Source organism: Crotalus tigris, unplaced genomic scaffold (genome assembly GCF_016545835.1).
Source record: "Crotalus tigris isolate CLP2741 ecotype Arizona unplaced genomic scaffold, ASM1654583v1 scf7180000024339.11422700, whole genome shotgun sequence".
Lineage (NCBI taxonomy): Eukaryota > Metazoa > Chordata > Lepidosauria > Squamata > Viperidae > Crotalus > Crotalus tigris.
The window spans coordinates 2,520,172-2,545,776 of NW_024100509.1; the positions used below are offsets into that span (position 1 = coordinate 2,520,172).

At 39.7% G+C, this 25,605-nt stretch overlaps 1 protein-coding gene across 9 annotated transcripts in view; it reads right to left on the reverse strand.

Annotated features, from left to right (window-relative positions):
• The window catches only part of DTD1 (D-aminoacyl-tRNA deacylase 1), a 28,869-nt gene extending 3,955 nt beyond the window's left edge, over window positions 1-24,914 (reverse strand). For 2 of the 9 annotated variants that reach the window (XR_005554580.1, XR_005554578.1), the window contains exons 1-6: window positions 24,791-24,914; window positions 17,684-17,774; window positions 17,187-17,422; window positions 16,817-16,914; window positions 13,156-13,330; window positions 2,513-2,802 (exon numbers count right to left, since the gene is read on the reverse strand). Coding sequence is in view for 2 of the 9 variants with exons in the window: in XM_039325841.1 (XP_039181775.1) it covers window positions 13,175-13,330; window positions 16,817-16,914; window positions 17,187-17,422; window positions 17,684-17,774; window positions 24,791-24,833 (624 nt within the window). In the remaining 7 variants the exon portion in view is untranslated. Of the gene's footprint in view, window positions 1-2,512; window positions 2,803-8,312; window positions 10,976-13,155; window positions 13,331-16,816; window positions 16,915-17,186; window positions 17,423-17,683; window positions 17,775-24,790 lie in introns of those variants that run through there. The other 7 variants (XR_005554577.1, XM_039325841.1, XR_005554583.1 and 4 more) reach the window with 6 other exon arrangements.
• Between the last annotated feature and the right edge of the window lie 691 nt (window positions 24,915-25,605).

Consider the following 25,605-nt stretch of genomic DNA (forward strand, 5'->3'; position numbering starts at 1 on the left):
CTTCAGTATGTCTGAATAGGGCACACCCTCAACTCCTTGTACCATCTTTGTTGTCATCCTCTAAACCAGTGTTTCCCAAACTTGACAATTTTAAGTCATGTGGACTTCAACTCCCAGAATTCCACAGCCAGCGTTGCTGGCTGTGGAATTCTGGGAGTTGAAGTCCTCATGCCTTAAAATTGTCAAGTTTGGGAAACACTGCTCTAAACCATCTCCAGGCTGCCAATACAGGTAGTCCTCGAGTTACAAAAGTAACGGAGCCTGCCCATTCCATTCTTAACTCGAACATTCGTGGGAGTGAATCTCGTACCTTGAACGCAATTGATTCCCTGCTTTCGCCCATGCATGGGCAAATGCGTGGTTTGTTAACTGCACATGAGGTATCTCAGGGTGGGGAAGGCCATGGAGGGCCTAGTGATGGAACATCGGAGCCTTTTCCAAGCTGCTGCTGCCTGGCTCCGAGGCCAAGGGATGCTTCCAAATGCCTCTGGAGGCTGGATTCAGGCGTCAGAGGCCTTTACCAGGTCACTGCCACTGGGATCTGAGGTTGGGGGACGCTTCCACATGCCTCCAGAGGCCCGTTTCCGGGTGGCAGCAGCCTGGAAAAGGTCTCTGACACGCGGATCGGGCCTCCGGAGGCATGCAGAAGCATTCCCCGGGCTCACTTCCAGGCGGCTGCGACCAGGAAATGGTTTCCAACGCCCTGATTGGGCCTCTGGGGAGCAGAGGAAGCATCCTCCGGCCTCAGATCCCAGTGGCAGCGGCCTGGAAAAAGCCACCGATGCCTGGATCCAGCGTCCAGAAGCACGCGGAAGCATCCCCTGGTTTTGGTTCTGTTCTCTGTTTCAGAGAACAGAGGCCTAAAGTAGCATGAGATCAGGTGAAATCAGTAGCATGAGATCTCACGCCACTGATCTCACATGATCTTGTGTTACTTTAGGCCTTCATTCTCTGCAAATGCACCAAAGGCCTGGAGTAGCCAAGAAAGCGAAGAATCTCAATTTTTCAGGGTGAGTATTAAAGGCCTGGTGCCTAGGGAGATCGGGGGCAGGGGGGAGTTAGGGAGGGAATAACCATGGTGAATGTTGCAATGCCACTGCAGTCGTTCATTAAGGGTGAACTGATTGCTGTGGTGCAGCAACATTCATAATTCCGGGACTTGCTCATAAACACTGGTGACTCTTATTCAACTTGTTGTCAATGTAGCAGTTTTTAACTCTCACAATACCCAATCAGCAGAAAGGTATTGCCGACTGAGAATTAAAGGACTCTAACTAGCTCATTTGGACAGCATATGGCTAGAAAAGGCTATGCTAAAAAGTCTTTTAACAGCTTATTGATATTGTAGATAAAACCTAAATGTAACAGAATTCTATAAATGGAATCCAGAAAGGTTAGATTGAAAGCAAGGTGATGAAAGGGGATTATAATAGGAAGACAGAAGTAAGAATCAAGAGGAAAGAAACTTGAAGCATTTAGGCTGCTTATGGCTCTGCGAGCAAATTACTTGGAGAAGAATAATGTTAGCTTGAGGTAGAGAGCAGAAGGAAGTGACTGTGGCTGACAACTTTCAATTTTTGTTACTACCAAAACAAAAGTTTGTCCAATATGAAAGAACAAGGAGGAAATATCCTTTTTAGACAGTGATGAGAAAAAAAATCTGTAAACACTTAAGAGCTATCTGCATTTCTGATAGACCTTCATCTAAATCCTATAAAAATATAAGAGTTAATGGTTAAACAAGCAACACATAAAAACGGTGTACTGCATTACATCTATATTGAATGCAATCAACATTTACTGACTACTTTTGCTGGAAAAGTGTACGAAGCCTTAGAAATAAATTAGCTTTCTTAAGGGATAATTTGAATCAGACATTCCAGTCAATAAGACCTATTTTCAGTTTGAGAGAGGACCTTCCCGATAAAAACAAACACACACATGCACAAGTTGTCCCCATTAGAATCTATTCTTCCCAAGACAGGTCGATGGAAATGAATTTGAAGAACTCTCTTAGACTTTATAAAAATGGTTATTGATACTCATAAGGCTTAAAACGGACAAAAAACCATTGCCAAAACTTTGGCTTCAGTCAACTCAGTTAAGCAGGCAGTCCACAAAATAGAGAAAATGCAATTTCATTCTTACTTTTGTAGAGTGGCTGTTCAACAAAAATCACTCCAGAGAAAGGCATATAGTATTCCTCTGCAGGCTACTCTTGAATTCATCAATCTAGTGTAAGGAAAACACTGAACAAGAGTAGTGTACATAGGAGAAAAACCTCTGTTCCTCCAAAAGGATACTGCCATTTATCTCAAGCTTGCCAAGACTATCTGGCTGATCCAGCAGGCTACTGGAATTGTTTTGTGGACAGATCTGGCAAAAATTAAACTTTTTGACATTAATGTGGATTTTTACAGTTTGCAGAATGAAAAACATTGCATCCTCAGGATCTGGATAGTTTGCAATCATTGAGGGAACAATGGATTCCAATAAAGGAAAATATTTGTACCTCAGGTTGAAATGAATCCCTCACAATGGATTACGGGTCGTATCAGCAAATTCTAGACCAGAGTATCAAGCCTGTGAATTCAAGCTTAAATGAATGTGGGCCATGTAATACTTTTATGATCCTGAAACACAAAAGTAAATAGAAAACAGAGCTGTGCTGAAGAACAAGAAATTTCTCACTTTGAAATGCTGAGTCAAACCTATCATCCTTAACTCAACTGAAATGTGGCATGGCTTGAAGTGAGTAGTTCACACGAGAGTATCGTCACATATCACTGAGTAGAAGCTGTTCTGAAAAGAGGAATAAACCAAATTAGCTCCAAGACAATATGCAAGACTGATCACCAGGTAAAGGAAACATCTGGATAAAGTCGTTGTCTCTAAAGGAATTGCACCAGTTATCAAATCTACATAGTCCAAATACTTTTACCAACAAAGGATGTTGGATCAATATATTCAATAAAGAACTGACATTATCCACTTAACTGCAGCCTAAATGAAGATGTAGCTGCTCCTACAACTGCAAGTATACACTATTTATGGTAGAATTAGTTTGCAGGGTCACATTATTTACAAGCTGGAGACTCCTAAATATGGCTAATATTCACTAATTATTTTCACACAAAGTTTCACATCCAAATCCTTTTCTCACTACTTCTGCCATCCTTATGGATAATATGTATAACATATTCAAAATTGAAAGAGGAAATATCCAGAGAAGTAACAAAAATCCTTTTCTAATATGGTTGTAGTGAAAACAGCTTCTGCTTATACATAGTTAGCCAAACCAGGGTTGCTGTTAGTTCCAAGAACAGAAAATACTAGAGCGGCAGGCTCAACACCCATTTCTCTCAAGGCGGTTCATAAGTATACAGGTTTCTGTATCAGTTTATTTAGGTATAAAGGATTCTATGTCAATGGTGGCGAACCTATGGCACGAGTGCCAGAGGCGGCACTCAGAGCCCTCTCTGTGGGCACGCGTGCCATTGCCCCAGTCCTAGGCCTTCAGCTGGGTTTTATAAAACCTTTTCACTTTATGCCGCTGCCGCCGTGTACAAAAAAAAAAAAAAAGGTTCAATCAATCAGTCAATTTCAACTTCTCGCGGGAAAAAAAAGATCTTGCAAAGTTGGAATTGATTGATTGAACTTTTTAGTCCCACCCAGTCTGCCGTTACCACCGTAGCCACGCCCACCCAATGGGCCACACCCACTCAATGGGCCACACCCACCCGACGATGCATAAGTGGGTTTTGGGTTGCAGTTTGGGCACTCGGTCTCTAAAAGGTTCGCCATCACTGTCCTATGTTATTGTCAAGAATACTAACCCCTCACCTTTATCTACATAATCAATAGATAAACCCACTTGTATCAGTCTGAAGCTCATGGATTAAATAATTCTGCTAAAGGATCCTTTCCAAGGATCATCTCTCAATCTTCATTTCTCTGCCTAATTATATCTAAAGGAAAGGGAAACATTTTTGGTTCACAGAATGTTGGATGGAGCATGCATGCATGCATATCAATCATATGTTTAAACTTCATATATGCATATGTGCACATATGTCCACACATACAGAAGTCAATTTTCTCCATTATCATATTGTTAATTACTTACGATTGAAGAGCCACACATCCTGTTTACCTTTTGACACATCACTGTTACTGCTGCTGCTAATTTTTGAAAAGTCCAGATTCTATGAAGTTCAGCGACTGTGTAGATTGCTCAGAACAGAAGCTAAAATATCAAAATGTTTTGGCTTCTGTCATGAGAAGACACATCAATTACTGGACTTGCAGGAAGGGACTGATTTCCTGAAGAATGCTGCTTCTTGTAAGGCTCAACAACCAGATAGTCTGCTCAGGTGTCAGAGTACTGGAGCTCTGACCTCTGCATTTGGAAGGCTCTGTGAATTTCCAGACACTGAAGAAGAAGGCCTTTTATCTGAGATTTATATGTCTGTCTATCTTAGGCTCACAACAATATAATCAATAACTATAAAACAGTCGTAAAACAGTCTCTGTGCCTTAATTATCCCCTTGGGATGGCCTATAGCAAACACCCTTCATTCCATATTTTCTACTATTCAATCCTGTCCCATTTCAATAAAGAGCCAGGTCTTATTGGCCTTCTGAAAGGCTTAAAGAGTTGGGGGCCTGCTGAATTGCTGCGGGGGGGGGAGGGAGGTATTAAACTATGTAGGAGCACCCACAAAAAGGCACACTTCCAGGTCCCACTAGGTAGCAGGATTTCACAGAAGAAATGTGGAGCATGCCCATCCTATGTGGTCTAATGGAATGAACAGCTATTTTTATGGAAAGGCAGTCCTACAAATATCCAGGTCCTGTAGCATGTAAGGCTTTACAGGTGATAACTAGCACCTTGAATTGCACTTGGAAGGAAACTAGGAGCCAATGCAGCTTGTGCAATAAAGATCTAACATGGGTAAACCTATGAGCACTGAATACTGTATGCATCACTGTATTTTGGAACTAGTTGTAGCTTCTGAGTGTCTTCAAGAATAGTCCTTGTCTTCAAGAACATTAGTGCATTGCAATAATCCAAACGGGAAGAGACTAAGGCAAGAATGATGTGAGCAAGGCCTCGCAGTCCAGTAAAGGGTACAACTGGTACCCAAGATGCATCTGTGCAAAACCTCCCCCACCCACCCACCCCTGAGCTATGGCTGTCACTTGCTCATAGCAAGCAGGAGCTCTGAGTCTAGGACAGGGGTGTCAAACTGCCGGCCCGCGGGCCGGATGCATCATAGCAAAACTGCTCCCACCCTACTGCCAGCAATGGCAAAAAAGTCATGATACGTCGCAATACATCACGTTACATTGCAAGTTTGACACCCCTGGTCTAGGAGGACCCTCAAATTGTGTCCCAACTCAGGCTGGGGGAGTGCAAACCCATCCAAAGTCAAAGATAACGTCAGCAGACCATCATGATAAGCTCAAATTCAGGAGAGGAGACTGGAGGAGGAGCCAGCTCCACTGCTACTGGACAAACTGACTGACAATGAGAAGCCTACTCCAGAGTTATCAGACTACTGTATGAACAGGCGGATGAGGTAACCAGCAGGCACAGCTGCCACTGCTCTCCGAAGATGAAGAGGCTGAGCTGCCACTCCTCCCCCCCCCCCCACAACTCAAGGGCTCCTCATTCAGAGAAGTGTGGAGAGCAAAGGCTACAGGGCTGCTTGCAAGGAAGGAGCCTTGCCCTTCCAAAGAAGCAACACCTGGTCTGTTTCTAGAGATCAACCCTCTCTGTTGACAACAATCATCCATTAACTCCTACTCCATGCATCTTGACTCCTGATCTGTGAACCTCACAATCTTGATTCTGGAACTGACAGCTGACAAACCTTTTGACTCTTGGAATTTACCTAAGCGCTCTTCAGACCTCTGTTTTGAATTGGAACTTTTAAGGCAAGCTTGCTAAACTTTGGGGAAATTGTTACTCTACTATGTGTGGTGTTCACACACATATTTTGTCTCACCAAATCGTTTAGCAAAGCTTGCAACTACCTCCCCATTTTCTTGAGCGTGCCTGGCCTGGGACAGGGCAAAATGCTGGGGGGGCCAAAATCTCAGCCATTCTGTCTTACAAGGATTGAGCTGAAATTGGCTTATCCCCATTCAAACTCTTACAGCTTCACCCACCCACCCCTGGCACTTGGATGACCTTAATCAGCAGCAACTGGAGACTAGAGCCAAGATTCTGAAACCAGGCCCTGGGGCTAAGCCAGTGGTTCTCAATTATTTTCTGTCATGCCCCCCCTAGGAAGAAGAAAACATTTCACGCCCCCCCCGCGTGACTGTCTATCCAATCGGGTCCTTTGCGTGTGTCACGTGCGTCCAATATGACAGTATTTGCCGAGGTCAAACGAGCCCCCCTTTACGGAGCCTCGCGCCCCCCCTGGGGGGCCCGCCCCACTATTTGAGAACCACTGGGCTAAGCACAGGGGGCCAGAACATAATGCTAGTATTAAACACCAGGGCTGCCATTCCCAAGAGTGGCCTGCCCTGTACCTTCCCATGTCCATCACCTCTATAATTCCCTTCCTGCAATCTCTCCTCTCTATCTGGCTCCCTTCCACCCTTACATCTCCAAGAACCTTAAGAATCTAGACTGACAGGCTCTGCTCATGTTCTGGCACTTCTGTACACACTCAGTGCCTCCACCTGAACTGGGCCCCCATCCAAACCTCCCTTCCAAATTCTTGAACCCAAAACAGTTCTCTTTTACTCTCCCAGCCAACCACCCCTTACCCAGACAGTGGAGAAGTCACTCTCCAAGGGACCGGGTGGCAGTACTCCCAGCCCACCCTTCTCTCATATGAGGGGAACTCAGATACACCCAGCCTGTGCATCAACTATCAAACTATATAAAACTCCTGATCCATACAATGTCCTAAATCCAGGTGCCAGCAGCTTCAGTCCCAAATCTTTCCAGACAGGCAAAATGGCTGCTTAATCACGTGGCCACTTAAACAGTAGCTGCAAGACACAACAGAGCTTCCCCACAGGTTTGCAATCTTACTCTTGCTCCCACAAACCACCTGGACATCTGAGCCCTCCATTCCACTGGAGACTCCAACAACCAGGATGCCATAGCCACCAACACTTCCTTGACCTCTGCCAGCTTAGTCTGTCTTATGGTTTCTATGGTGGCAGACCCAAGGAAGACAGGAGCTAAATCCTCCAGAGTCCATTTCTCACTGCTTATCAGCTGAAGTAATGGCAGTTGATACACAGCACCACGGAGCTTTGCTGCCTGCTGCCCACTTACTGGGCAGCCTCTGAAATATGAGAGGCCATTACCACTTTATACACTCGGCTACCTCTAGTTAACTGGTACCAACATTACTGGCTGCCTACCAAACCAGCCAGGATCATAAACACCTTCACACACCATCAACAATATCCTCAAAATGAGCCTACCAAATAGGCACCCATCTCAGTCTCATGATGGGGAAAATGGTGGAGTTGCAATATTGGCAATTCCAGAAAGGACAAACAATTGAGGAGGAACTAAGGGGATTGAAGATACTTATGCTAATACCTGAAGCTGTAAATTCCACCTTCCATCAGTTTTATGATATTATGCGTGGAATGGCTACCATAACATCATATCGCACAAACTCTTCACCAATTCATGCTGCCCTTACAAAATGTCACTTGGACACTAATATTAATAAACAAATAATTGATTTTCAGTCATGTGATTAGTATAATTTTTTTCAGAGGAAAAATTGGTGAAATGAATTTGCAAAGCTTACTTGACATAAAAGCATTCCAGCAGAAAAACAAACATTCATTCCTATCCTCTATGACGGTGGTCCCCAACCTTTTGGGCACCAGGGACCGGTTCCGTGGAGAAAGGTTTTTCTGCGGACTGGAGAGTGCGTAGTTTTGTGTGCTGCCTGCATCCCACGGATGGGACTTTGCTTGTTTGTGCGGACTGGTTGTGAGCATGCTATAGCCCAGTACCGGTCCGCAGACAGGGGTTGGGACCACATCCCCTCAAATCATGGCAGCAGAATAAAGTAAAATAAAATGCAGTCTTCAGAGGAATAAAATTCCCCATACCTGCCTTAAATCTACAACTGTAACAATAAACATAAAATTTATTTAAAATGTTTTTATATTTATCAACAATTTTTTTTTGTTACTTATAAATAAATTTTATTAACAAAGAGCCCTAGATAAAATTCAGTTGCTGGATTTCTCTATAGAAAGTCTGTGTCAGAATCCATTTCTTTCGGGGGGGGGGGTTTCTAATTCATTTTCTTTTCTTCTTGTGGATTCTGCCATTCTCCTGAGGAGGGGGGAGAAGGCTCTGTGGGATGCCCTTTTGCTTTGCTACAATGTATCCTCTCCGCTGTTTCTACATGCTCGCTTTTTGAACTGTTTCTCCCTTGATGCCAACTTGGGATGAGAAAGGAATGTACCTCCGGCCATCTGGCTTATCTCTCGCTGCGGAAGAGAAAGGTGCGAAGACCCAACAAGGTCTTCCCACAGTGGACTTAACACCTAGAGATTGGCTCGTTTGAACTGACCGGATGAACTGTTGGGGTGGGGTTTATTTGAGACTCTTTTAACCTATTGATCTGAGCGGGAGACCCTCAGATCCTGCCTTCTATGCTTGCTGTCAGCTTCTCCTAATAAAAGTTCCTTTTGGAATGAGAGTGTTCCAAAAGTCCTGCTTTCTTGGGATGAGGTTTGAAGTGGGTACTTACAGTCTGTGCATATTAGGCTTTGATAATGCTAGAACTGCCTATTTCAATGTTAAAGGTTTGCAAGGATATTATGTCCTCAGCAATTCTTTGGGGATGTTTTAGGAGTACTCCTATGAATCTTCAGTTATATCTATGTGGTGATGGTTGAACAGAAACTCTAGGCCATATACCATTATACTGTTATTTATATAAGGACTCTAGACAGACCCTTATATATTCTGCCTGGAAGAAATTTCTAGGTAGGGAATGTAATTTCTATTTAATGCTACTACTCTCAGACTAGGACTTGAAAATAACCTCTCAAGTCACCCAATTCTGTGTTATCATTTGTACGATATTCTATACCACTACTTCGGATTGGAATTTTATAATAGAATTTTATAAGAATTATGTTCTTAATTATTTTTAGACTCTATTATACCTACTGTCCTTCCTTTACACACACACATATATATAAGAATGTACTACTACTTTTATACCATATTTTGTTTGTGTCTGGCCTTACGGCTGTAATAAATTTGAATTAAATTTTATTAACAGTTCTTTAAGAATTATGCATGTGAATGTGCATATAATGGATTTCCCTTAGCACTCTATAGAAGCAAAATTTGGATCAAGAAGTATGATAGAAAGAGTACTGATGCTTTGGAAAAGAATCTTGAGAATGCCATGGATAGCCAAGGAAATAAATCAATCCAGAATTCTTACCCAAGACTCAATTTTTTGTATTATGGACACATCATGTGAAGACCCAACTCTCTTGAGAAGTTTATAATGCAGAGAAAGGTGGAAGGAAACAGAAGAAAAAAATGATCAGCACCAAGTTTGATTACAGTGGTCATGGGTACATTATTGAAAGATCTGAAGACCAGACTGGGGACCAATCATTCTGGAGGTCTATCTCTGTGGTCACTAGAGTTTTGATGATACTTAGTTCATCCTCTTCTATCAGAGCAGTCTGTATTCTGATATTTGGATACTTTTCCTTCAACATATTCTTTTTTCTTTACTATGTCATTGAATTTGAACCATTCTTTCCCCTTTCCCCTTATTTATTCCAAGCTTACTCTCTTACAGAAGGATTTAAAATGAAGAGACATCATGTTACCATTGCCCAGTATGCTTGTTTTAAATATCTTCATGTTGGGAAGCGAGAGAGCAAAAGCAATTTTCAAAATGAAAACATGGAAAGCTGTTTGATTGAATGACTTCCTTTCAGAATTTTATGAAACTGTCATTGAACTCAGTGAGGAAAATTGCGCAAAGTGTTCAGTGAGTCAGACCCTTTACCAAAAATAGTCTCAGGACTTACAGAAAATTCACCATGAAGTAATTGTCAAATTGCTCCATCATGTGGACAAATATTACTCAGCCCACACATTTGCTAATTAATTCCTTCTCAAGGTTAAAATAAATTGTTCCAGCAATCCAGTGACACAATTAGATGACAGCTTTGCCAGGCAAGCAGTGTCACCTGTATTGATCTGGTGATACTAGATGGATTTTTTTTTTTAATCATATCAATCAGTCTTTAAAGCACCGACTTGCTCTTCTTGGGAAATAAAAAGAGTAGATTAGCAGTTATACAATATTTTGTATGTTCAAAATATTTCAGATGTTATAGATATGGCAATTTTATGCACCATGGCATCATAGGCACAAATTCCTTTAATGTGATATCATAATGTGCTGTGAGGTTTGAATAGGAAAATTGTGAATAACACTTGTCCTTGAATCAGAAAGTTAATTCTGGTTTGAGGGCAGGTACTAATCACAACTTATCAAGTTGGACATCTTGGCAAACAATGGTTCATGTTTAACTAAAAGCCAAAAGGGAAGCCTTGCTCAAGACAAGGTAGCCCAGAGTTGGTTGAGGTTCTATTTTAAACTATTATCTGAATGATATATCCTTAGTCACTCTTTCACTCCTCTACAGTAAAACAGCACCATTGCTATCCACATGTTGCAAAGAGAGGTGGAGAAATCTAGTGATTTCATCACAAGCTAAGAGCTGAGCCAGCAATCTTTCCAAATTATAGTGTCTCTTTTAATCACTGCCTTGGGCTAAGTGCCATGTTTTATGCAAACATCAGCATTCATTTAAATCAAGTTGCAATTTGTCTCAGCACACAAGGAAATATAAAGCACCTACAGCAGGGGTGTCAAACTGCCGGCCCACGTTGCGCGACGTCACGTAACGTCACGAGTTTGACATGTCTGACCTACAGCAAAACAATTGTTTAGTATGACAAAGTAATAAAAGTGACCACCTACAATAATGTTATCAATTTTTATTCACAAACATTTATTCTTTTCCCTTTTATAAGATCCAACACACTTTCAATCATCCAACCCTTTTAAGAATAAGGATTTAAAAGCAATCTGATAAATGCAACTTCTGGACTTTTGCTGCAATAGGATAGCATGGATATTAGCCAGAATTAAGTTCAAATTGTGGTAACAAATAGGAACTTCACCCAGTTTTGAGTTAGCGTTCTCTCTCTCTCTCTCTCTCTCTCTCTCTCTCTCTCTCTCTCTCTCTCTCTCTCTCTCTCTCCCTCCCTCCCTCCCTCCCCCTCCCCCTCCCTCTCCCTACCTCCCTCCCTCCCTCCCTCTTAATTTCTACTTCTCCGGATCTTTTAGTTTTATGAACAAAAAAGCAACTGCTCAAACTGCAAAATATTTTTTGACCTTCTTGTGAAACAAGTCCATTCTGAAGGAAGTTATTCTCCAGAAGGAGCAGTAAATAGCTTCAGCATACTTCTGACCTCAAATCTTTTTTCTGGTTTTCCAGATTGGACCATTTTTATCAGCTTTGGCTGATACCTATTGTTGATTTCTGAAAATAAATTAACTTTAAACTATTATTTCATCTATCGCTAAACTCCAAGCTATAATGTCTTAAGAGTATTTTATGTTTTAAGAGTTTTTTAATCCTAATTGTAGCATTTCAGCTGATACAAAATTTGGCAAAAGATTGGGCTCAAGAAGAAAGCAGACAAAATTCCACACCTGTACTTAAACCACTGCACTGGTTACTACTTCACTTCTGGGCAAAATACAAATCACTAAGCATCCTCTGCTTGTTGATATCATCTAAGGAGGTTCTCCTACAGTTACAATGAGCTCATCTAAGGGCAACCCTGGATCAAGTCTTCTGTATTGGTGCCGAGTTTCCGGCAGAAGTCAACATTTTTATCACCTTAAAAAAAACTTTAAATGCATATATAGGCTTCTAGCTATTTATTTTAATTATTTTACTTGCTTTTATTGCTTTTAATCCTTTTAAACTGTTTTGATGTTTTTTATTCAAAGCTGCCTGGACCTTAATATCTGCAGTATGCTAAGTTGACTATAAATAAATATAGGATCAAAGGATCAAAAAATAAAGTTTTAATTATAGCAGATTTTATTTGTTGTTTACAGTACTTATAAGATGCTGTAGTCAACTAAACAGTACATAGCAGTTAAAGAAGGAATAATATTTCAAGGTAGAAAAAATTCTACTTCATATTAGTGATTTTCCCCCCTCAGGCTGGGCCATGTACAACTTCAAGTGAGAAAGGGAGAAAAAGAGAAGCAAATGACCATTTTTTCCAGTGTTAAGTGTAATCTTATTTTGTAAGATTCTTCCTAAACTACAGACATATCCTTTGATTAGTCCTGCTTCCTTCCTCATTTTTTATATGCTATATTCGATCCCATACTAGAAAATGCAGTTGCTTTTCAGATTATAATAAAATTTCAAGATACATGGCTTCACTAATTATGCATAGTTTCAATTAAAAGTAACATATTTTTCCTTCCTCCCTCCCTTCCCTCCCTCTCTCCCTCCCCTAGCTTCCAGGTAAATTACATTCCATTATGCTTTCCATTATGCTTTTTCCCTAAGAAATAAAGCTCCTTTAACAGATTTAGAGCTGGACCTGGGCCCTATTTGGTAGATTTTAATTTATATATTGTACAAAAAATTGGCATATGCCAAATCACACAAAATGTCACTAAAAGTTGGAGAAACACAGCCTGAATATATAAGGTATTTTTTTAAAAAAATGTTGCTTAAATGCCTCTCAGTCATTAAGAAGCTGGAATACATAAATAGCTATGGCCATTTGTTTTAGGAATAAAGGAAATTTCCAATTATTTATCAGAGAAGATATAACTGCCCCAGGCACCGGGGGGGGGGGCGAGGGAGTGAAAAAAGCACTAGACATGGAAAGGGAGAGATGAAACTATACAAAGGAAATAAAACTGGGCTATATGAAATGAAGTGGAAGCAGCTTTAAATATTGAAAAAGTACATATTTACAGGATTGAAAAGAAAATAATAAATAATTTACACAAGACTTAAAATGGCAGGAAATGGATCTTTTCGAGAAGAGCAGAGGCAGAAACTCCATACCTAAAGGTGCTTTGAGAAGTTACGGTTCCCTTTCAGAAGAAACATCCCCTTCAGCCCCACTGCTTGCACTTGGATCATTTTTACTTCTAGGAAGATTTCGTTCTCTGCTTGATTCAGAAGGGACTTTCATTCTGGTTTTCTCTTTCCTCTGTTGTTGTTTCTCAAGTTTTGTTAACTGTTGCAAAGGAAAGATGGAAAAGCACATTTGTGAATGAATATAAACAAACGGAAGCAGTGCAATAGCACAGATAATATCTTAGTTTTCACTATGTTAGACTTTTACAGCAAAACAAGATAAAAAATAAAGAACAGGAAGTTTTTGTAGATTACACCAATGCTCTTCATCAGATGTATGGGGATATAGATCTCAGAGAGGAACATTTTATATGCACAAACTTGTGGGACTGGGGGAATATGGCAGAATGTTTATGAAAAAGGCTGAAGGCAGAGAGCTATAAATATTTTGGATGCTGGAGATAGTAACCATTCTTACTTCTAAGGGAAGTACCTGTGTCTACTGCAACCTATTTTATTGCAATAAAAACACCAATAAATCAATGAGCTTATTGTCCTGAAAAAATGCAATTTGACAAGAGAAAGTGAAGGAGGAGGAAATCATAAAGAGAAAGCGCAGGGCAGAACTGCATAAAACAGCAATTAGACACGATGCAGACATTCTTGCAGTGAATAGTTAACATATCTCGTTTGATAAATTCCATCAGAAAGGCTATTGAAATTCTTCTAACAAATTTCACCTCTGTTGTCTCAGGGACTTTTCTCACATATCTTGCCACTTTGTGGTCAGAGAAAGAATGTTCCATGAAATTAGTATGCTTTCCAAGAATGTTTAGGAATTGCCATTTTATGTCAATTGAGTCCATTGATCCTGTTGCACAACGATTGGCTATTTTGTTCAGCATAGAACATTGTGGGGAATTGTTAATAGATCTCATTTGCCATTGATAGTGAGCACATATATGTACCTTGATTTGGTGGGTGATGTATATTAGACCTTGAAATGGTGTGAGCAGACAAAATATATGGTGAAAATAAGTAAAGATTTGCCACCAAAATCTTTTTAAAAGGATTGGCCAAGATGATCTGTAAATCACCAAAGATATGTTTGACAGCACTGCATAAAACATTGTAAATTGATCATTTTCATATCTCTCAGAAATATTATGCACTCTCATTTTTTTGTTAGGAAACACAAGCAACCACATACTTCTGGGATTCTGCTAAAATATAAAAATCAAGTCAATTCTAATAATAATAAAGATTGCCTGCTACATTAGCTATAACAGTAATAGTAAGAATATGGAAAAAAGAAACCAGAATAATGACCAGACTAGCTAACTTTAAACTGAACCAATTTAAGTTCCACATTATTTAAAACACTCCAGTAAAAAATTCAAATAAACTGACAGGAAGCTAATATTACTCAGAACTCCTGCCCTGTCAAAGAAATATGTAAGTGACAGATCTTCACTTAATGATTTCCTATAATTAAGATCATCCTGTAATGAAAATCTTTAAATAGAATGCTGGCAATGTATACTCATCATTACAAGACTGTTATTAGAACTTATTTACACACACACATACACACACACACACACACACCAACAACATTTCCAGAACAGACTCCTTGGCAATTCTACTTTGTCACAACGTATCTCCAAATGTCAGTCTGTAATAGCACAGCCTGGTTTCCAACAGGCAATACAAATGTATGGGATTTGTACAATAGTTATACTGCAGAATAGGCATTGAATATTAAAATATTTTTTCCAGTAATAGTATATTAAAAGAGTATCTTTCTAGTAAGTGTAGTAATTTTCTTGAAGTGTTACAGCTCCTTACATATCACTGATGTTATTTCTCCAACTCTTTACAGTTCCTAGATACCAAGCCCTAGCCAAAAGACTAGAGGATGATTTATTATTATTTTCTTTCAAAGCTCTTATTTAGAAAGAAGCTTGAGAAGAAGCAAACAACTTGAGGCTATTATTTTCTTTCAATGTTTTTATTTAGAAAGAAATTGATTAAGTAACAATAGCAAGCATGTTGGAAGGTTTCTTTATGGAAATAAACTGCTCCTAGAAAATGTAGACAGGGTAAATACAAAATTTCAGTATTTGCTTATTTATAATTCAACCATATCAAATATGGGTTTCAATGGATTCAATAGACTAGAGCAGTCTGAAATGCAACCCAAGCTGAAAATCTTGTACAGATTTTATGGTTAGGACTTCAGATGTATAGGAACGTGTTGACACCATTTCATATTAGGGAAAAGAACAGCAATCAGGGATAATGTATTTGGGTTGTGAGGTTGCATTTTCTTTCAAAACAGAACAAACCAGAATGTAAGAATCACATCTAATTAAAGGTATTTTTGTAGCAGCTAATTCATGCAGAATAACCAATGCAGTTATAGTATATTTAAAGTGGTAATTTTTGATTATCTATTTTTAATACTTTGATCAGATTTTTATTTGTCAATATTTGCTATGTATTAACATGCACACAGCTGAAACTTAAAAACTCTAGTCTAGTATAAGCCTAATTTAGCACAAGCAGATGTCAGTACTAACCACTTACTCTTAGAAATGATATGTCTCAGTTAATACTATATTATTATTACATGACTCTGTGGTATCTAAAATTAATACATGCAATAGCAGTGCAATTCACTGAAAATGTTGCTTTGTTAACTATTTGAGCAGAAAGAGCCACTCATAGGACAAATAAGGGCCAGATTAGTGAAAGACTTGAAAGAAAGCACAGAAGCAAACAGTAAATCTCTGACGGAAGTAACTGTTCACAGAACATAGAATATGATATATTCTATAATACAATGTAATAAGGCACGCATACCACAAATCTACTGGATCCATTACATGTCAGATCTAGCATTTCCCATTAGCTTAAATTAAATAGGAATGACTTCCTCTTTTTCATTCAAACAGACTTCTGTCAGCATTCATTTTTCTAGTTATCCTCTTATAATACAGTGTTCATAAAGTGCATTGAGATTATTGACAAATATATAAAACTATTAAAACTATAAAACTATTAAGATACTCTAAGTATCTTAACTCATAAACATAAAAATAAAATAAACTCATGATTTTGTAACAATGCTATATGGCAGTGGTTCTCAACCTGTGGGTCGGGACCCCATTTGGGGTCGAACGACCATTTCACGGGGGTCGCCAAACAAGGCTGTCCGCCATTTTCCCCCTTTTCTTTGGCCACGCCCCTGGCACCCGGTGATGTATAAGTGGTTGGGGGTCACCACAACATGGGGAACTGTATTATGGGGTCGCGGCATTAGAAAGGTTGAGAACCACTGCTATATAGCAACATATAAAACTTCAGCTGAAAAGAAGCAACAGCCATAAAGATCCAAAAGTATCACAGCCCTAAGTTATCATTCTTCCATGGCTGTTGTTGCAGTGCTATTTTCATAACAAGATTTTAATACTCTCCAAGAGAAACCTCACTTCTTTTTAAAATAATTATTGTCCAGACGAGGATTAGCTATTCTCGGGTCAGAATATAAAGAGGAGGCCCGCAGAACATAGTAAGGCTTTTCAAATCAACATACGTACTATCTCAAAATCGGTAGGTAAAGAAAAGCACTACTATAACATACTTGTTTAGAGTCAACAGGGGCTGCAGGAGACTCCAGTTCAATGGTCACAGGTCCATCATTCTGAATATGTACCTGCATGTATTCGCCAAATTTGCCATCTGAAAAATTAGAGTTGGATGGCAAAAAGAGAAAGGGTACTTATCCATAAACAATATTTAATTCTTTTGTTAAAGTCATAATATCTCTATCATTAATTCAAACCAAAAGCATAATGAGCAGCATTAAATCTTGACTGTTAAAATACTTTCCTTTATTAAAAAAAGAATTATAATTTAAGTGTAATAAATTACAAAGTAAGTATAGCGATTTCTATAGGAATCTAGCTTACTGCCTGAGAAATATTTCAATTCCTCAGTTAATTTTGCCTTACCTTTAATTAATTCTGGCTTGTATGCTTTGCGAAGGTGCTCTAAAAAACTGTTGTAGAAAGATTCTGCTTGGTCAGAAGGCATTGCCATATGATAATCTGGCTTATTTCCTTTCAGGATACATTGAAGAGTAAACTGGCTAACACACAGCACTTCGTACTGCTTATCCATCACACTTTTAGACCAGTGTTTCCCACTTTCATCTTCAAACACACGAAGATTTAATATCTTTCGAACCCTGTATGAAAAGTCAGAGGCCTTTATGGAACTTTTCTGAAGTTAAGCTGTTCAATATTCTACATCTACTGTATATTCTACATTATATTCTATAAATATAAAGACCAGAAAACGGGGAGCAAAGATAATATAAAGAGATTTACAGTAGATGTAGATTCTATGCATAACAACTGATCCATACATTTAGAAAATATCATTTGTTTAAGTAAAACATATGTAAATTACAAAGTGGAAGAAAAATTAACTATTTATTATTACTTACATGTGCTCCAGCTCTTTCTGCGTGTCTTCCACAGAGATACCCAGCAGCACACAAATACCACGTCCAATGGAGCTTATTTGTTCCTCACCAACTGTAAGGGATATTTTTAAGAAGTTAAATGTATAGAATTCATTTTGTGTCATATCCCTATAAATAAACACACACATGTAAAAGTTTCTTATTCCTAAACTCGGAAAGCAACTTACTCTATAGAGTTGTATTCTTATTAAGTGTCACAATTCTATTCCCAGTGGAGATAGGTTTTTTTAACAATTTGTTGCAAAACATAATATGCATAGATCCCCTTTCAAAGAAAAACAAGAAATATATGCATGCCTTTGGAATGTAAAATATATGATCTCCTTAGCCCAAGGTTAGTACCAGTATGTAGTGGGTTTGTTGCTTTTATAGTCCTTCAATCAGTAATTATAACATAGTAACACAATTGGAAATAGAAGGCAAAAATAGAATACATCTCTGAATACAAAATATTTAATAAATGCTCATACAACCAATTTACATATCATAGAATGATATAAATATTTTAATACCCAAAAGGAATCTTCTTTCAGACAAAATTCTTATCGGGAAACCTCTTTAATAGGAATTTCACACATATGTACTTCTAAACCTGACCACACAAACTAAGATATTTCATATGCTTATGAACTACAGTCAATTTAAATAAATCCAGATGTTTTGTTACAGAATTATAAACCGTGCAAAATGTAACCAATCTTGATGTGAAGATAGAAGCTAGTATATAAAAAAGATTTTTAAAAAGGAATTTTAATCTCCACCCCCCCGTCTTTTGTTAGCCATAATGGAAGCAGAATATAATTGTTTACACAAGTTATACAGTTCATACAGAAAAAAAAGTTCTACTGTCTTAGCTCTATCACTGCTGCAATGGCAGAGTTGTTGAAAGACATTTTCAAATATCCATCCTTTAACACAGTGTTTCCCAAACTTGACAATTTTAAGGCATGTGGACTTCAACTCCCAGAATTCCACAGCCAGCAACGCTGGCTGTGGAATTCTGGGAGTTGAAGTCCACATGCCTTAAAATTGTCAAGTTTGGGAAACACTGCTTTAACACTACAGCATCGAGCCTAGGATGTCTGAAGAACCCACACTGTTTTGATAACATTCAAGATAGCCAGATTGTAACCAATCTTCCCCTCCATTAATAGGGAATATTGGAGGGGGAGGGGGAAAGTTCTGCAAACTGGAATCTTACATTTGCTATTTAATAACTTTTTTTTCAGTTACTTTAATTGCTCCCTTTGAATCAAAAGAGGTCAACAAATTTCAAAGTAAATCTCAAAATTTAAGTTATTTAGGAAAGTTTCACTCATCTGGATCTGAAATTATCAGCCAAAATTAATGGGTGCTAAGCTGGAAAAGGTTCTTTTTGGCTTGTTGATTTTCTCTTTTGAATGTTGTTTGTGTCTGTGTGTTTATCAATGGCTGATTTATCTGAGTACCAGGCATCCAGGCATCTAGCTATACAGTATATAAATTATTCAGCTGAATCATTTAGTGTCCTCCATCTTCAATCATTATCTAATCTTCCCCAAGACTTTTATCTAACAGATTTTTTTTTAATTGGGGTACCCAATGGAAGTAAGGCACTTCATATTCAGAGAGGAACTAGAGATAGGATTGATAAACCACCCACATATAGAACAGCTAAGATAACAGGGAGAAATGACAGATGTGTAACAGTGTCAACAAGAGAATTTATAATAGTAAAAACATCACAATATAATTCATGCCTCACCTCTATCTGTGTGAAAATAAATTTGCTCTTGATGAAAAGATCTAATCCAGTGATGGCGAACCTTTTAGAGACTGAGTGCCCAAAAACCGCCCCCCCCACCCCCGCTGTCTCCTGCCCTGCCTGCTGCGCCCCCACCCGCCCCCTGCCCGCAGGGCCACGCACCGTCTCCATGGCCCACCACAGCATATCGCCCAGGCAGCCCTGCAGCACCATGGCAGCCACGCCTTCCACCCACACCCCACAGCATCATCTGCATGCTATGGGGCGCGAGGGCGGAGTCTTGTCCCTGCTGCCTGGCTATGTCCTTGGCTGCGCTGCTCCGTGTGGGCTGCGCCCGGGGGCGACTTTCCTCCAGAGGGGCTGCTGGTGAGGAGGGAGCTGCGGGGGGAGGCGGGGCTGGGGCAGGGCTGGGGCGACAGCATGCGTGCCCACAGAGAGGGCTCCGAGTGCTGCCTCTGGCAAGTTTGCCATAGGTTCGCCACCACTGATCTAATCCTTCATTGTAGATTGTCATGCAATCCCCATATAAGAAATAAGTATCTATCTACAGAGGTAGGGCTACCTCTCACATTTGTTGTGCCAGACACAGCAAGGACACCTTGTGAATCTGTGCTCCCATACCCATGTTAATGGTGAAAACAACAATGAGAGTGAATCTGTAACAAGTAGTTAATGGATAATGCTTTAAGAAATTCATAAGTACAATTCAAGTGTTGGCTATTACCTTCAAAATCTTTTATGGGGTGAGTCTAGGGTATCAAAGGATGTGTCTCGCCCAAAAGGGGCTAGCTCACCTCACTAACCCTTGTGGAAGCGGCCTGCTGCAGAACCCTTCCCTGCTAAGAAATTCTGACTGGTGGGATCAAGAAGAGGCTTTTCCGCTGTGGCCCCCCCCCCGTGAAACATTCTACCACCAGAAGTGAGAATTGCTTCTACCCGTTTTGCCTTCCAGAAAGGTATCAAAACCTGGTTTTGCCAGTTGGCTTGGGGTTCCGAGGAGGGGGCACTCACCAGTGAAGTGGGCTGACAGAGTAAAAAGGTCTTATCCCTGTGACGTCAGTCTCCTTGCTTCTAGCTTTAAATATAGCATTTCAAATTTTAGTTGTTTGTATATTTATCTTTTTTATCTTTTCACCGTTTGTAAGCTGCCCAGAGTCGCCTTATAGGTAGACAGGGCAACATATAATTCTATTTATTTAACTTGTTATTAAACCTATATGCTGCCACTCTCAACGATAAGGCTATTTATATTTATTAAATATAAATTTTAAAAAATATTTTAAAAAAACACTTCTTTAAAACTTTGCTGATATAACCAATCCACTCAAAGGAGACTTTACAGGTGGTCCTTGACTTACGACCACAACTGAGACAGTAATCTTGAATGCTGAGAAAACCAGTTAAACAAGACAGCACGGGGGGGGGAGGCGTGTGAGTGACAGGCACACATGTGCGCACACAGCTCCATTGGTGAGCGGTGTGCGTGCCCTCCGCTCACAGGAATGGGGTTTTGTGTATAAGCAGAGGGCGTTTGCATGTGAAGCTCCACTTGTGCAAATGGAGGGCACTTGAGCAGAGGGTGCTTGTGCATGTGTGCAAGCACCCTCCACTCACAGGCGTGGAGCTTTGCATGTGAGTACAAGTGCCCTCTACTCAAGCACCCTTTGATCGCACAAGTGGAACTTTGTGTACAAGTGCAAGGGCCAGCACTTACATAAGTGGAGCATTGTGCGCGCATGCATGCATGCGCTTGTCCATCATTTGCACAGCCTGGTTTTGAACAGGCTGCTGCCCGGTAGTGGGCCATAGCCTGGGGATTGGGGACCCCTGTCCCAGGTGATTAAGCAGATAGAGTCTCAGGTAAAGAGCATGGGATGCGGAGGGGAGGGGGGAGGTTCCGCTCTGGAGCTGAAATTCTCCCTGCTGAAATCCAAGCAGAATGTTCAGTCCCTGAGCAGAGATGCTTGTGCACAGCCCATTCCAGGCTTCCCAGAGCCTCCACCATCTGTCCGAAGAACCCTATGCTCATTATCTTACCACACAGCTTTTCTGCTCTCTGCTTGGATTTCAGCTCTCTTTTGTCTCTAGTGTACAGAGGCTGAAAGAGTTACCTGCCGAAGTAATTCAGCTCCCCTCTCTGCATGGAAAGGAACACCTCTGGCAAAGTGCAGGAAGGGAGCTCAAATCCTGAGATGTGAGCTCTGTTTCTGCAACCTACCGAAGGACACTCTCTAGTGTAGTGCAGAAAAGCTCAAATCTTCAGGATTTGAGCTCCTTTTCTGCACCCCACTGAAGGAACTAGAGCTTCCCTAGGCAAGTAGCTATTTTAGCCAATCCCCAAAGATGAGAGGGAGTCCTCTCAGCAGGTAGCAGCAGCTTGCAACCTTCCCTCTGGCTTCCCCATTGATTTTTTTGGGAAAGCTGGCAGAGAAGATTACAGAAGGTGGTCACATGATTGCAGGGCACTTAAAAACCAGTTATAAGTGCAAACAGTCTGCCTAACACCCAAATCGTGATCAGGGGATTGTGGGCATGGTGATGCAACATTTTCTGAAGAGCTTTACAAGCCTTGTATTTGTAATTAATTTTACACTATTTTCAGGCAGTTGTTAATTTTGGACCATCATTAATCAATTGTAAGTCAAGGACTTACTTACAGACCTTCCCAAACCTTTTGGATTGATGGTGCATACAGAATTTTGAGATAATATTGTGGATACTGTAACAAAATAACTGTCATAGCAGGGTGCCCATTTATTAAAATTTACCGTAGCCAATCATAAAAATAAGGATCTAGTAAAATTACACTGGCAAATACAGTAGTGGCCAAAATTGTGGAAACCTTTTGGGAAAAGTGTATTTTTGAGGTTTGATGGCTAATAACACTTTTTTTTGGAGTAGTATATCAATGGAAAGATAATTTAATCAAGAGTGTAATACAACAAAGTTTGTTCAATTATCTGTACTGTATTCTATGAAAGGCTATAGCCAAATAACCAGAAAAAGGAAGCATATGTTGCTTAGGTTGATAATCAGGTAGCTTTCCTTCATCTGATTGTAGCCAATGAGCATGAGTGTTTAAAGAGCCAATCAGGTGTCATCTTGTTTTGGCAATGAGCCAATCAGATCATAGTAGGATTCAGTTATTGATGTCATGTATTGAAGCTGAGAGGAGGACATTTGTCAGTGATCGCTATCAAGTTGGTTGGGTTTTTTTTGTGTTCTTTCATTTAGTGAGCTTGTAAAATGTAATAAAATTGAAGTAATGGTGCAGAGTTGACTGGTTGCCCAGAAAGCAATGTAAAATAGTATTATTAAGTAAACAAGGCTACAGTTAGAAAAAATTATAAGAAAAATTGGTGGAAACTTAACCAAAGGTGGCATTTCTACTGTACACTTTTCCCAAAAGGTTTCCACAATTTTGGCCACTACTGTATATTCTAAGTCACTCTGCAGTCTGTAGGACACTTAATGCTACTACTACCCTTATCCTTTTCTCTGGACAGTTAGACAGACTGCCTAACAAAGTGCTATGCTGTTCTGACCTGCCAAAGTTTTTCTCTAAGAATGCTACAGAAAGGTACCACAATGGAAATGTCTTGTGACATTTGTGGAAATGATACGTTTATAAAAATGATCTTGAAAATAATGGTGAGAAATGTGTATTCTGGAGAGGCAACTAACAATGTAGACATAGCTCTTAAGGTACAGTAAACAGAAAAAGCCTGAACCTATTCATCTGAAAGTTAACAACATTATTCTCCATAAATTATGCTTGCAAATGTCACTTCTTCATTTCAATTCTGCATATTCACTGGCAACTAATATTTTAAAAATAAAAATCAAAAGGAGCCTTTAATAGTCTACCCTAGAATAAACATTTTTCTGAAATTTTGCTGTCACTGCATCAAGTTCCACCTAATTACAACAAAGAAAATTAAAACATATGGTTAACTTCCTAGTTTAATCAATAGGATATTTCAATGATGTCCACACGTTAAAGGGGATAGGTGAATTCTAAACTAGTTCAAATGTTTTTCATATCTGTACTCATATTAAATCTAATAATCCTTATGGCAGATAAACAGTTCCTATTTCTGTTTTTATTCTACCAAACATTTCACTGTTTTTCATTGCTAGAGTCCAGAGTGTATTTTCTGTTTCTATTATGTTCCCCTAACTATTTTGATTTATATATTTTTATCTTATGCTAATTTGTGAAGATTTACTCTACAATGATAAAAACATTATAAATAATAAATATACAAGCTACAGACATTGTTTTAAAAACATACTACAATAAAATGATTAAATACTGTAATGTAAAATCTTTTGAACATTTTACACAATCACATTAGGACATTACTTCTGCCTAAATAAAGATGTGCATGTTATCAAATCTGTTGTTCTGAAGACATTTTATTCAGAGGGAGTAAGGAAAGAAAGAAAATTAAATAAACTAAGCAAATCTCTTCATGGCAAGTCTATTTCTGAAGTAAATACAAACATTGAGGCAAGTTATCTCATGGCAAACTCTCATGCACTCTTCTACACACAATGGACAAATTAAGAAATAGGAAATATAAGTAAATAATCAATCACTAGGCTTATCCCCCTCAGATGCCACGCTCAGCATCGCTTCCTTTAATTATTTTTCACAGGAGTTTCTATGTCCTCCTAATTTTTTTACCTGCACGACTATGGGCTTAGTTCTTTAAATTCTTTTCAACTCTAATAGTTTACAGTGGGAAAGCATACAAAACACTAAATATTTGCAAAGTAAAACCATGTATCTAAACGTGTTAAAGATGTCAGCCACATCAGTATATAAATTTTGCACATGCTGTATAAAACACGTAAAGAGACTGGCTGATCGTCACAAATTACCATTCTCTAAAGAGCACCCTGCGTATGTGGAATAGGATAACGAATCAACAATTTAAGACTTATTCACACTTCCTTTTTTTGTTTCACATTTAAAAGCTTCAAAGATAAAGGATGGAAATACATGAACCACATGGACATGCCGCAAAGAACTGGGATTCGCTGCAATGTCCAACGCGAGAATACATTTCATGCCAAATCAGGGCTTAACGAAATATAAGACCCTTTAAGAACTGAGCAACCAGGCGGTGGGTTTTGAAGGAGCCCGCGGCGGAAGGCGGTGAAGATGGCGGGGCTGAGCTCGGCCACGAGAAGCCCCGCCGGCATGCCGGAGCCGAAGACACAGCCTCTAAACCACCGCGTCCAGGGGCAAACGCGAGCACGCTGGCGCTGGGCAGCTGACAAAAAACGGAATCGGAACATAAACGGCACCCGCGCACCTGACACCCTGGCTCGAGTGACACGTTGGATGATGGCCTTCATCACGCCGGGCCCAGAGGAATCCGGAGCGGCCGAGCACAACTTCCGTCCTAGACCGGAAGTAAAGTAACAATGCTTCCTTCCCACACTGAGCTATAGATGTATAATTTTTAGACGTGGGTTTATCCCGCGGTTCTGAGTTCCCTGAAAACTCCCCTACAATATCCTCTGATTCTAATTAAAGCTTCTCGTAAAAAGTATTGTTTTCCGGCAGCCAAAGAGAAATGCTGTAGGCCGAGGTGCCTTTTCGACTTCGTAGTGTATTCCTCACCCGGCGGTCTTTTTTCCATATAACTTTTCCGATTCAACCTTGCATAGGATTTGGGAATCTGCCAAGGTTAAATACCGGTAATAGTTGCGATGGAAATCCGCGATGTTTAAGCGCGCCTGTTTTCCACGAAGCTAAACACCTAGCAATAAAAATCAGTTTCTTTTATTTCCCGTCTTTCTTCTGCATCAGTACTAGAAATTGCAGGACTTTTTTTTAAAGTTTGCACCAGTGAAATAAATTGCATTTTCAATTCCAGTTACTTTTCGAGTGGAAGAAAAGTCCCCTTTTTTTTGTAGCTCACCTGCCGATGGTAGTTTCATCCGTATCGAAATGCTTGAAAATCCGCCGTTTCTACGGGAAGATCTCGGTTCTTCCTCTCCACAAGCTGGTGGTCTGTGTAACGTGCGAATTCTTCTGATTTTTCTAATCTTTCCCAAAATTATTCCAAATTGGGCCAGAATTTGGCAAACTCCTCAGAAAGTGAAAAAATAGTACAGATGGCTC